Source organism: Monomorium pharaonis, chromosome 4, assembly GCF_013373865.1.
Source record: "Monomorium pharaonis isolate MP-MQ-018 chromosome 4, ASM1337386v2, whole genome shotgun sequence".
NCBI lineage: Eukaryota > Metazoa > Arthropoda > Insecta > Hymenoptera > Formicidae > Monomorium > Monomorium pharaonis.
This window is the reverse complement of record NC_050470.1, coordinates 15,337,325-15,349,935: the sequence shown is the minus strand read 5'-3', so window position 1 is coordinate 15,349,935 and position 12,611 is coordinate 15,337,325. Positions and strand designations below refer to the sequence as shown.

The following is a 12,611-nucleotide window of genomic DNA, read 5'->3' as shown; positions in this document are numbered from 1 at the left end:
ATTAATTTAAATCATCCTTCTCCATTTTACTAGAAGTATTATGTAATCTCTTTACTAAATTTTCTTCATTTTCTTTCTCATCCTTTGTACCTAACGAATTGCATTCAGCAACATTGAAATTATATAAAATATGTCTCGATAGGAAAATGTACTTATTAATAATTTATTTCAATATATATATATATATATATATATATATATATATATATATATTGAAATAAATTATTAATAAGTACATTTCAATTATTAATAAGAACACACGTGTTATATTACAATTACATTGTTGAGTGGGAAATTATAACTAACAGGCACGTTACATGTAACTTTGTGTTTGCTGGGAAGTAACTAATCGCTCAAGTCCCATGACTGTATCCACATGGTGTTTTGGTAAAGGTACTATATGTATATATACACAGTACCTTTATTTGCAAGCCTAACATAAAATAATATGATATTGAGTAGACTATGTAATTTCGGGCAAAAAGGCACCTTTATATTTTCTTTACGCCGTATCTAGAGAAAGTCTAGTGATTTTAATTTGACGCCGGTTTCTAGCGTCAATGAAAATGCTCCTTAAAGGTGCCTTTTCACGCTGACGCTTGATGCTCATTTTCAGCGTCAAAAGACATCACGTGACTAAAAATGAAGATACCCATTCGTCATTTGACTACAGTACATCAAGCCGCGGTCCCAGCGAGGGGGAAGAAAGCGCCAACTGAAACGGTTCAAATGGCGCCTGATCGAAGCAAGGACGTTTGATCCAGTCATTTTCGATCCACCTCCACCCCTCGGAACATCACCAAGCAGGCACGGGTTCCCGGTGCCATTCGATCTGGCTTCTCCACTCCCGAGGCCTGCATCCCAGCCGGTGCCCTAGGGTTGTACGAGAAATCAAGACTAATCTTGGTCTTGCCTGGTCTTGCCTTTAAATTCTTCCAAATTCGAGACAAGATCAAGAATAAATTATGAAGGCAATACCAAGACAAGATGTCCAGATTCTTGGTCTTGTCTTGGTAATATTGGTTTTTAGAGAAAATTTTATTTATACTTGTAAATAAGAGAAAAAAATTGTTCCCAGCAAACACACTTTCATAACTACGCTATAACAATTACATAATTCAGTGTAACAGAATATAACAAGTTATATATTGTAAGTGTAACTTGTAATATACTCATTCCTTGTAATTTCCCACTCAAGGAGGCAACAATGTTGCATAACAACTACATATTTAATTGTAACAGTTACGTATATGTAATAGTATTAATACATTAAAAACATAACTGTAATGAAATAAATATATAACATGTTCAAAAATATTTGAAAATTATGAGTAACATTTATATAACAATTATATAAATATCAAATTAGTAGCAGTAATATGTTATATATTAATTTTAGTACAGTTATGTTTTTAATGTACAATATTAATAAAATTATTATATAATTGTTACAATAATTGTACAGAAGAAAAATATGTACAAAAAGCAAATTTTTAATATACTTTTTATATATTTTGTAATGAAAATTTTACAGGAAAGTTGTGGACATTGTGCTTACATTATGCTTACATTCAGATTCTACAATAACAGATTTTGAAATTTTTTGAGTCGCTACAAATTTTTTTAAATGTGCGATATACATATACATATATAATAATCTTACTATAAGTTTCACTTTTTAAGCTCCGAAAATAATAGATTATTTTACGATTATTATAAATATCAATTAATTGATATGAATTTTTGAAGCTTGAAGTGTTTATAGTAAGATTATTATATAGACTATAGACAATAGGCCATTTTAATTTTACTTGGACATTTTATAATTTTCAGTTTTAGAGAAAATCAAACTTAAGTTTTGTTTGTTTTGTCTGTTCTGAGTTTACTCGAAGCGAACCTAAGCAGACCAATGCACTCTAATAGGTTGATTCCGATGACGCCAACCTATTAGAGTGCGTTGATCAGCTTGGGTTTGCTCCGAGTAGACTCAGAACAGACAAAACAAATACTTTAATTTTAACCATTATTGTTATTGCAAAATCTGCACAGCCCGGATAATCTTATTTATACGCCTCAATATGCGTACAAAAACATACATAAAGTTTATGAAACAAAAACAATAATTAAAAATATTTATGGAACAAAAATATTTAATTCAATTAAACTTGGATAAAAATGCTCGCTTTAAATCAAATTTAAAAAAAGAGGCTTCGTGGTCCGATAACTTATATATTTTCTTTAAAAAAATATGTAACACATAAACTTATAACTATATAAATCAAAGCTGTTTAAGCAAATTAAAATCTATAGATCTTTCCTCTTTTCTTCTCGCGCTGCTCGTTGTTTAGCAAACCTAAACCATTCCGCAGAGGTTACATCAAATTCAGCTTCAGTTAAACCTGAATGTACAGAACATATGACATCTGCAAAATAAATTAAAATTTAATTAACAATATTAATGTCTGTGCATGTTTATGAAAGCGGAATCATTTTAACTTTAGTTCGCCGCCTTCGGTTCAGTGGACTGTTCAACATTTTTCGATTTTTTACTTTTTATGTCATAAATTTCTAGTTTTCTTATAAGTTCAGTTTAAACCCAAATAATTTTCATAGTCTAATATTATCATAAACATATTATTTAGACTCTGTTTACAATTTCTACATTACAAGATTACAAATATTAATTAAAATAAAAATGACAATGCGACAAAGTCGAGCGGTCTCAGTGGACCAGAGAGTGACAAATTAAGAACTTGAAAATAAGTGTAATTAACTAAAGTTAAATAATTAATAGCTAATAATAAAAAAGTATATTTGTAATTTAAAAATACAGAATTTAAGAATTGTTATAATAAATAAGTACTTACCACGTATAATCTTAATAAATGTTAAGTTGCATATTTTATAATTTGATCGAATGCCTCTCCAGGAACAATTTACAGCGCACATATTAGTAATTGTTCGTTCTAAAGCACGATGAATATTAATTCGTGGAGTGTTGCCTCCAACTTTTAAGAGTAATTTTTTCTAAAATTAAGAATAAGTTTATAAAAATAGCGTACTATAAAGACAACACACTATTTATTTATATGAGCTCTACTAAATTCAGAAAAGAATATAAGAATAGTTCTACATAAAGAATAAAAAAGTTCTATATAAAAAAATGAATATATGAATTGTTTAATTTATAGACCTAGTTTACATCGTGCATTTGATACGCGTATCAAACAATCGGTGTAAACAAAGCCAGTGAATCAAATTTCTATATAGATTTGAAAATTGCAAGTGAAAAATGACTTACAAACTGCGATGCAGCAACTTCATTTGATAGAATTAAATCTTCAAATTCTTTTATGGATTCCACTGTTTTAATTGGCAATAATGGGATTATCATTGCCATATCGTTTTCTACAGGTTCTGTATTATGCTGACGGAATTCTAATTTATCTAATCTTTTTGATATAGCTTTTAGTTCAAAATTGGTGGTAACATTTGCTCGTCTGATTTTGTCTAAGCTTACTGCAATTAAAAAGAAACATACAGTACGTACACATTTTCAATTTATGTAAAATTATGCAACCATTATGCATAGTTAACATTGCTAAATATTTAATTCATTTTTGTAACACATAAAATATGATTAGAGAAAAAGGAGGTAATATGGAACCCGCCTATTTGTTCACTTTGCGATAATCTTTAAGCAGCTTTTTTGTAAGTGGAGAATCATGAATTAAACGTTAGAAATGGGTTACCAATAGAGTAAAAAATCTAAGCACACCAAGAATAAAAATATTGAGCTTATAATTTACAAGAAATTATTAAAAAACTAAGTGGAGTTCCATATTACCCCTTTTTCCTCTAAAAACATAAACTATACATATAAAATAAATATAATAATTTATCATAATTTACTTTCTATCCGTTCGAGAGTATTACTAACATCTTTTATTGATGGAATCTCTAAAATAGGTATACTTTCAAGATCCAGAGTAACAGATGGTGACGACTTATCAGAACCTACAGTTTCCTTAACTGTTCTTTCTTTAGCACTACATTTGTTGATTTCTGTAGATTACAATCGCTTATTTTAATATATTTATATATTTATGCAAATCAAATTGTATGGTATAAACATACTTGAACATGATGGTAAAGGTTCAATTTCAAAATTTTTAGAAGTAGAAGAATGTAGATTTTTTTCGGTGCTGCAGGTAATAGATTGGCGTAAGTTTTCTATTTTTTCAGGATCATATATCGGCATAGGATTTAAAGTAGGACGATTAATACCTATAAATAAATTACAAAAAGCATTTCAAATATTCAGCATATTATATAGGGTGTCCCATTTTAATTGTTCACCTTGATTAATACTGCAGAAGGTGATTGGATGAAAAAATGTTTCAGGCAAAAGTTGTAGGGTTTGAAAAAAGATTAATTAAAAAAAACTCAATTTTTTAAAATTGTCATCGCCATTTTTTTCAATAAAATTATAATTTTTTTACATAATATAACTCCTCTGACATGCATGAAAGTATTAAGGTAGAAATATCAAAAAATTAATAGTTTACGAGTTTATTTTATATTTTATGTCGAAAAATGCTAGAATAAAGAATAAAATATCTCGTAAACTATTAATTTTTCGACATTTCTACCTTAATACTTTTATGCAGAATAATTCGAGAAATCATATTATGTAAAAAAAATTATGATTCCTTAAAGAAATGGCGATGACCTTCCAATAACCTTAAAAAATTGAGTTTTTTAAAAATTAATTTTATCATTATTTGTCCCTTTTCAAACCCTAAAACGTTTTTTCATTCGATCACTTTCTGCGATGTTAATCGAGGAACACAATTAAAATGAGACCCGTATATACACTTAAAATTCAAAGTAATTATATAGAACTTACTCTGTTTCAAGTGTTTAGTTAATTTCCTTTTTTTATCATTACTATACATGTCATTTTCTTTATTATTCCCTTCTTCAACATCCAAATCGTCGTCAGCGTTTTCCTCATGTCGATTCTCTGTCTCGTCAAAAATATGTTTATTCTTCTTCCTTTGTCCTCGGCCAAATTTTTCATCGTCAGTCGTAACATAGTGAGAATCTGCAGCTGACCTTCGTGCAGATGTAAGTGACGCTACCCAAATAATAATTATAATAATAACATTTGCAACAACAGTATAGTACTCATAATAAAATGTTAGGTTAATAATTAGAAGGTATAACAGGTGAAAAACGAGATCTTAAGGTCCAATTTTTGTTGAGATTAATCTGATTATACTATCTTGTGACATTTTTCAAAGAACTTTCATAATTCTTATCTGTTTTCATCAAGAACATTCATTGCAAATAAAGCTGAAAAATGTACCGTGTGAAAAAACGATCATAATTCATGTGCTTGCGGAGGAGAACAATAAGTAGACACTATAAGGTTGCATTCCGATATTCGTTAAATTATGTACTAATTTTTCTAATAGCTTCCTAAAATATCTGATGTCTTTTGAAACTTAAAATTGTTTTATTATTGAAATTACTTCGGATGAATTAATTTTCATCTGATACCCTTTAATTAATATGTAATATAAATAATATGCATTTAACGTTACAAAAAAATAATCAAAATAATAAAAATATTAGAATAACAAAAATATTTTTATACAATTATTATACAATAACTTACAACAATATTTAATCACCGCAATGTCAAACATTGACCATGATTTTATATCCGGTTCAGTTCGATTTTCAATCAGCGAACTAATATTTTTAGTATTAGGCCACCAACAAATAAAGTTATTAGTTTTGTCATCTTGGTCAATCCAATTTGTTGGAACCTCTGAGAAGGTTTCATCACTTAAAAATTGTACAACTGCGTACAAATTTTTTTCTGACATTTTTTCTGAAAAAAATATTTATTATACAAATACACAGTATATAGCAATGACTTATTGTTAGCACAATATAGAATTTGTATAAATGTCCTCACATAAAATGAACTTTTGATAATACAAATTTGCAACTGTTTTATGGAGTTAGAAGTAAACTTTAAAAATTCAGAGTAATTCAAAGGAAAATACTATGAAATAATTAATAATACAACTTTTTTAAACTATCTTCATCAAAAAAGAAATAATTAATATTATGAAACTTGATAGATTATTTTATAAGAAATAGAAATTAAAGAAATATAGAAACAAAAACAAGTACTTATAATCCCATTAATAATGTAAGCTACAAATATCCATAACATTCACTCAACTTTTGAAACCTCAGTAAAACGTACACATCAATCAAACACAAAATCAGTAATCTTGAAAAAATCTGCAATATTGTCAGATCATTCTTTAAAAAGCATACTAAAATATTGTCTGTAATTTGGTAATTAAACCCGTTAGAAAAAACAAAATCATCGGAAGATAACAAAAATCAAAGTAATACTAATAATTATGTGCGTGCATGCAAAAGCGGAATAATAACAAATGTGTCTTGCAACTCGAGATGCTTTAGTTTCAAACATTTTGTTTTTATATGTATTGCCGGCAATTTTTCAATGATAAAGGGACTTGTTTCCGTAAAAGTTTGTATACCCAATAGTTCCTTAGAATCACATGGAGTGTTAAAAAATGGTTTTGTAAGTAAAATTCGCTTTACACTTATGTATAGAACATCATTTATACTATCCAAAATTATTTCTAAAACAAAAACTAATGAATTATCATTGAGTAAACAACAATTTTCTTTTTTCTTTGTAAAAATAGTAAAGCCATTAAATTCTAAATGAGCGATATCATTACTGCCTTGAACTGCTTTTTTAAAATGAATAATAGGATATGACTTTAAAAAACATTTTTCAGGTGGAAGTCGGTTTAATTCAAAAATTCGATTGGAATATTCCTCTAATGGTTTGCCACAATTTTTTATCCGCTTTTTAATTTTTTGCATATAATTTTCAAATTTAAAGCAACTAAAGGCGTCTAAACATCCAAGAGTTTTTACATCATTTGCAAGATGTTCTAAGTTATGCACATTGTGTGAAAGATACTCGAATCCAAACATATTTCCGTATTGTGAAATAAACCAGGTTATTAAAGAATGTGCGAAATCGTTAAGAACTAAACATCTTTCAGGATCTGCAAGTATACGAATAGCTATACTTATTGTTAGTGATAAGAAATGATTATAATAATCTTCAGACAAAAATGGCTTTAACAAAACTAAACCTAAATAAAGCATAAAAAGGCGAACTTCCGTAGCTTTCCAACTGTCAACATATAATAAGCTTCTTGGAATTCTTGCAAATTCTTTAATTATAAATTTCCTTGTGTCAAGTAGATGTTTGTCAATTGAATCAATTGTAGCACTAGATAATCTTACACCTTTCTTACCTCTGATATAAAATTGTAATAAACGTCTCAAACCTAAGCAAAAAAGATGCATGTAATCTAGAGGAATTTGTGAAATCATATCTATAGGAAGATTTTCTAGAATTGAATTACCTACATGATGCTCCTCTTGACTACGATTACGAAATGATTCGTTTGTTCTTAAAGTAGAATTAATTTCTGGAAACACAATTCGATTACATATAAAATCACCTTCTTGTAAGCATTTCGAACATGAAGAATAACCTGTGTGACCTTTTGTACAGGTAATCATTGATTTTGCGGGAGCATCGCATAATATTGCATTCAATACAACTTTACAATGGAAATATTTATTATCTGATAACACACCTTCTTGCAAAACAATTTGTGCTTCATTAACGAAAAAACGAAGAAAATCATTCACGTTATTCGGTTTTGACATTCCGTGAAACATACCAACAGCAAAAGGCTCCGTATAAAGATCTTTAATTTCAATTGATGCAAGAATAGGCCAAAATTGGCTACTTGAACTTTTACTCAATGGTAAACCATCGATATTAATATTTATTTTTACTTCACGAGGCATGGTTCTACAATATTTTGATATTGAACGATTTATTCCCGAAGCCAATCCAAAATGAACGTATCTTCCACCACTAACAGAAGATATATTTTGGGAAGTATTACGTGGTGTTTTCATTAAAGTTCTACACGTTTGAGGTAAATTATCATGACCATGAGTAGTATAGGGGAAGCCATGGGGCGTCAAAACAAACCCCCACTCCTCGCCCTCACAGCGGGGGGTGTCGCCCTCACAGCGGGGGGTGTCTGCCCCCCTTCCCCCCTGTCTGGGGCAGCCATGGTGCATCAAAACAAACCCGAACTTCTCTTCCTCGGCCTGATGTCAAACCTAACCCCACTCTTCGTCCGACTGGTGTCAAACCTAACCCCCTTCCCCGACTGGGGCCTGGTGGGGAAGACTAGACGGTGTGACGTCACGAGTTTGAACGACGCGTTTTGATTGGCACCCCATGGCTGCCCCGAGCCTTGAATGGGTAGCCTGAGTTTGTGTCGTCACGATTTTGAACGGAGGGTTCTGATTGGATACCCCATGGCTGCCCCGAGTCTTGATTGGCCCTCCATGGCTGCCCCGAGCCTTGATTGGCTGTCCTGAGTATACTACTGGATTTTGAATAGGAAAAAGCAGATCTTAGTGCCGAGCGTTTTACCCCAGCGGGGGTGCGGCTCGGACAGGTGGGAGTTTTTGTAAAAATGGGTCAATAGGTTTATAGGTCAAGTATGCTTTGTAAGCGCGAGAGAGAGAACTTTTTGTTATTATGTAGTGTTACCTAAGGTAAAAACAGAAAGCGTGTATGTTTTGACTCGGAAAAATGTCAGAAGTGACAAATGATGGAAGTCAGATCTTAGATCTGGGAGTCTTGCTCGGCTAGGGGTTGCGTTTCGGACAGATGTATGTTTTGTAACAGGTTAACAGACTTACAGAAAAAGGTGCTTTTGTAAGATAGAGAAATTTTTCGATATTATGTAGAGATACTTATGGAACAAACAGGAGTGAGTGATTTTCATGAGTCATAAAAATCAATCACTTTTTGCTATGAAAAGCTGAACAAAGAAATATAAGAAAGTTTAGCTTTTGTAAAAGAATTCTTTTTGCTATTATGTTGAGATACTTTAGGCATAAACAAGAGCTTGTATATTTCGAGTCTTAAAAAATCAAAAACTATGTATTATGAAGGAAGTAAAAGTAATATATCAGGATTAACTTTTGAAAGAAAATTCTTTTGCTATTATGTAGAGATACTTTAGGCACAAACAGAAACTAGTATGTTTAGAATTTTATAAAAATCAAAAACTATGTATTATGGAAGGGACTAAAAGAAATATGAAGAGTTACGAGTAAAAAATAGTTTTATTTTAATACGCAAACTTTTCGTACAAAAATACATTGTAACTGACCAAAATTATATAAAAATTATGTTCTACGTTTTGACAAAATTATATTGGTAATTTCGTTACAACGCAGTGTAATCAGTTCCAAAAATATTATATTGAAATATACGTCGAGAAAAGTTAAATCGTTTATTTGAGTACGTACATTGCGTTCAATATCCTCCTGATTACCTTTTATTGTTAATTTTATAATTTCGCAATCTACATAACTTAGTGGTAGTTTAAGTTCAATTTCTTGAATTAAGCGTTGCGCACACACATTGACGCTTTCGCTTAACAATTTTAAATGTTCTAAATGTGCGTCGACACATTTGATCACATTCAGCAATCCCTGGAACGTAGTTTTCTGCATCACTATTGCAACGGAGTAGTGTCTCCGTTTCTTCGTTACCGGTAAAGAATCTGCAGCATCTTCAACGGTTTCCTCCGAAGAGCGTTCTTCTTCAGTTTCCTTATACGATATTAGAACGGATCTTGATCCATAGGCCGAGGTGAAGCTGATGTTGATGTTTTTTATACCGACAGGATTCGGCTTTAATTTGCCATCACCGCGCAAGTACTCACTCATGAGATCCGTATGATCTTGAAATTGCAGCCAGGAGTCGGCGTCGAAATTAATACCGTCGGCGTTGTTACCGCTTAATTTTATTAATGGAACGAAGACTCCCTCCTTCGTTGATTGTAATCCGACTTGTATTCTCTTCGTATGCGAGTTATTAAGGCCATACGAAGTGGTAAGCAGCATATGAAGCCTATCGTTTCTTCCTTCGACGAAGTTGCGCGTTCCGAGATTATCGTGAATCGCCTGGTTCGAGGGGTTATAATTAACACTTTGTTGCTGGTTGGCCATTGTTCTTTCTGCTTCAGTGTTGTATAAAGACACAGAAATGAAACCAGTAAGTGAAATAAGGCACGTAACTCTCACACTCGCAATTCAAAAGTTCGAGAGGGTTGAGGAAAACTTTGTTCGCGAGGTTAACGCTTCGAAGGAAGAATATCAAATGAATTCGCGTTTACATCACGGGAAATGCCCTTACCTCTGTTTGTGACGTAATAAAAGTTGCGCACGCAAATGAGACAGTGGTGGGGAAACGTAAATAAATTTTTTATAAACTAAAATTTTATTTAAATTTTTAATTTTAAATAATTACACTACGTTAGCTATACAAAAATTCAAATCACAAAGATTGAATGTAAAATTTATAAAAATTAAGTAATATTTATAAAACATTTTGAAATAAAAATTTATGTAAAAGTAACGAGTAAAAATTTGAATTCGGAATGTGAAGTAACCGTTAGAGACGAGACAAGATCGAACTTGCACGAACATGTATTCTTTCTTCTCGAAACTAATTGTTTGCTGTTGGTTGAATAATAAAAAATGAGAATGCGATTCTTCATCGACTTAACTAAAATTTATAAAAATCTAAATATAAAATTTAAGAAAAATTAATTAATTAACATCAATTAAAGCACACTTGGTTAAAAATTTAAGTAAAAAGTAAAAAAATTTAGAAGGTGAATTACATACTACAGATAACTAGTTTGTGTATGATTTTATCTTTTAGTTAAATAAATTCTGAAAAATTATAAAAAATATATTACACATTTAATTTTATTTTTAAAAAATATATAAATATGTTATACTATGGAAATAACTAATTTTTGCGCGAATTCTTTTTATGAGAAAAATAACGAATTTTTCAAGAAGATTCAGGCATACGAAGAAAAGTGGGAAACTAGTTTACCAATAAGGTAAGTAGAAAATCACGCCCACTATTCCCAATATTTTCAGCGTAAGATGGGATTATTGGGTGTAAATTTCGTGTTCCATGTGAATTTTCTTTTATGAGAAAAATAATGAATTTTTCGAAAAAGATACAGGCACACGAAGAAAAGTGGGAAACTAGTTTACCAATAGAGTAAGTAGAAAATCACGCCCACTATTCCTAATATTTTCTGTCTAAGATGGGCTTACAGGGTATAAATTTCGTGTTCTAACGCGTACAAGTGTTAGTTCTTGTACTTTCGAGTGAGCTGACTTATTCTTTAAGTCAATTGTACGAGTTTGTCGAGTGTGTGCGAGAAAAAATAGTTTGAGTGTCGAAAATGGAACCGCGCGCAATAATAGTGAGATTTTTTATAATCGTATGCAATCAAAGCAAAAATATTAAAAAGCGCGATTATTTTAAGAATTTGTCTCGCGACGATGAAATTAATTATTTATTATTCGAGCGTTTCGCGGAAAAAGAATGTTCCAGCACGATACTGTGCTTGTTGTGCAAAATGGGCTATTTTGAGGGAAACGTTCGGCTAATAGATACTATATTTCGTATCGTCAAAGCGCGTTACGCGGATAAACAATATTATGAAAACGACGCGAGTGGGTGCATCGCACAATTTTTACGACGTCGAGACGGGGTGCCGGAAAATGAGAATAGAGGAGTGTCAGGTAAGAAAAAATATAAAATATCTAATAAAGAAAAAGTTAGTATTTTATATTTTAATTACGAGTATTTTTGTAGGTGAGAGACCGGTAGCACTAGTGCACCCTTTTCGTACGCAGTACGGTCGCCTAAGCTTAAGGCGGCGGCGCGAGGCGGAGGTGGCTGAGGAGGCTGTACCTGCCCGTAAGTTGGAAATAAAATTAATTTCTTAAAAATTTAGTTAGAAGTTTAGTACATATTAAAAGTTTTAATTTTTAGGGAGACGTCGAATCGGAGAAGCTCCTGTTGCTATTGTAGCACCAGCAGTAGCAGCAGCAGCACTACCACCACCACCACCACCATCACCACCACCTCGCGTCATTCCCGTTGTGGATTTAGTGTCTGGTAATTATTAATTTTTAAATACAAGATATTACTCGAAAGTTAATTATTATTGCCATGCTGTTTAATAATAAATTTATGATTTTAGATGACGACACGCAGAACGGGTCCGATGTTGTGCCGAGCTCGTTTGATTCAGCGGCGTTATTTACACCGAGTAAGTATTTTTAATTTTCTATTTAATTCAGATTAATTCGTAAAAATAATAATAAAATAATGTTATTTTTCAGTACGCCAAGAAGAAAGAGAAAACGGTTGGATGGAAGAGGATACGATGGATAGAGTGTTAGCAGAGTGGGAGGAAGGAGAGATAGAAAGAGAAAACGGCTGGATAGAAGAGGATACGATGGATAGAGCGTTGGCAGAGCGGGAGGAAGGGGTGCTGGAAAGAAATTTTGAAGAGAGAGATAATGAACGGGAGATGGAAGAAGAAGAAGAAGAAGTG

At 31.5% G+C, this 12,611-nt stretch overlaps 1 protein-coding gene across 1 annotated transcript; it reads right to left on the bottom strand.

Moving 5' to 3' along the window:
- Window positions 1–2,247: 2,247 nt before the first annotated feature.
- Window positions 2,248–10,188, bottom strand: LOC118645349. The gene is made up of 9 exons (XM_036286222.1): window positions 9,510–10,188; window positions 7,389–7,565; window positions 5,684–5,902; window positions 4,910–5,140; window positions 4,138–4,287; window positions 3,913–4,065; window positions 3,302–3,519; window positions 2,868–3,027; window positions 2,248–2,423 (listed from the first exon to the last, which is right to left on the bottom strand). The coding sequence occupies exons 1-9, from the start codon at window positions 10,186–10,188 to the stop codon at window positions 2,305–2,307; spliced, it is 2,106 nt and encodes a 701-aa protein (XP_036142115.1). The 3' UTR covers window positions 2,248–2,304.
- Between the last annotated feature and the right edge of the window lie 2,423 nt (window positions 10,189–12,611).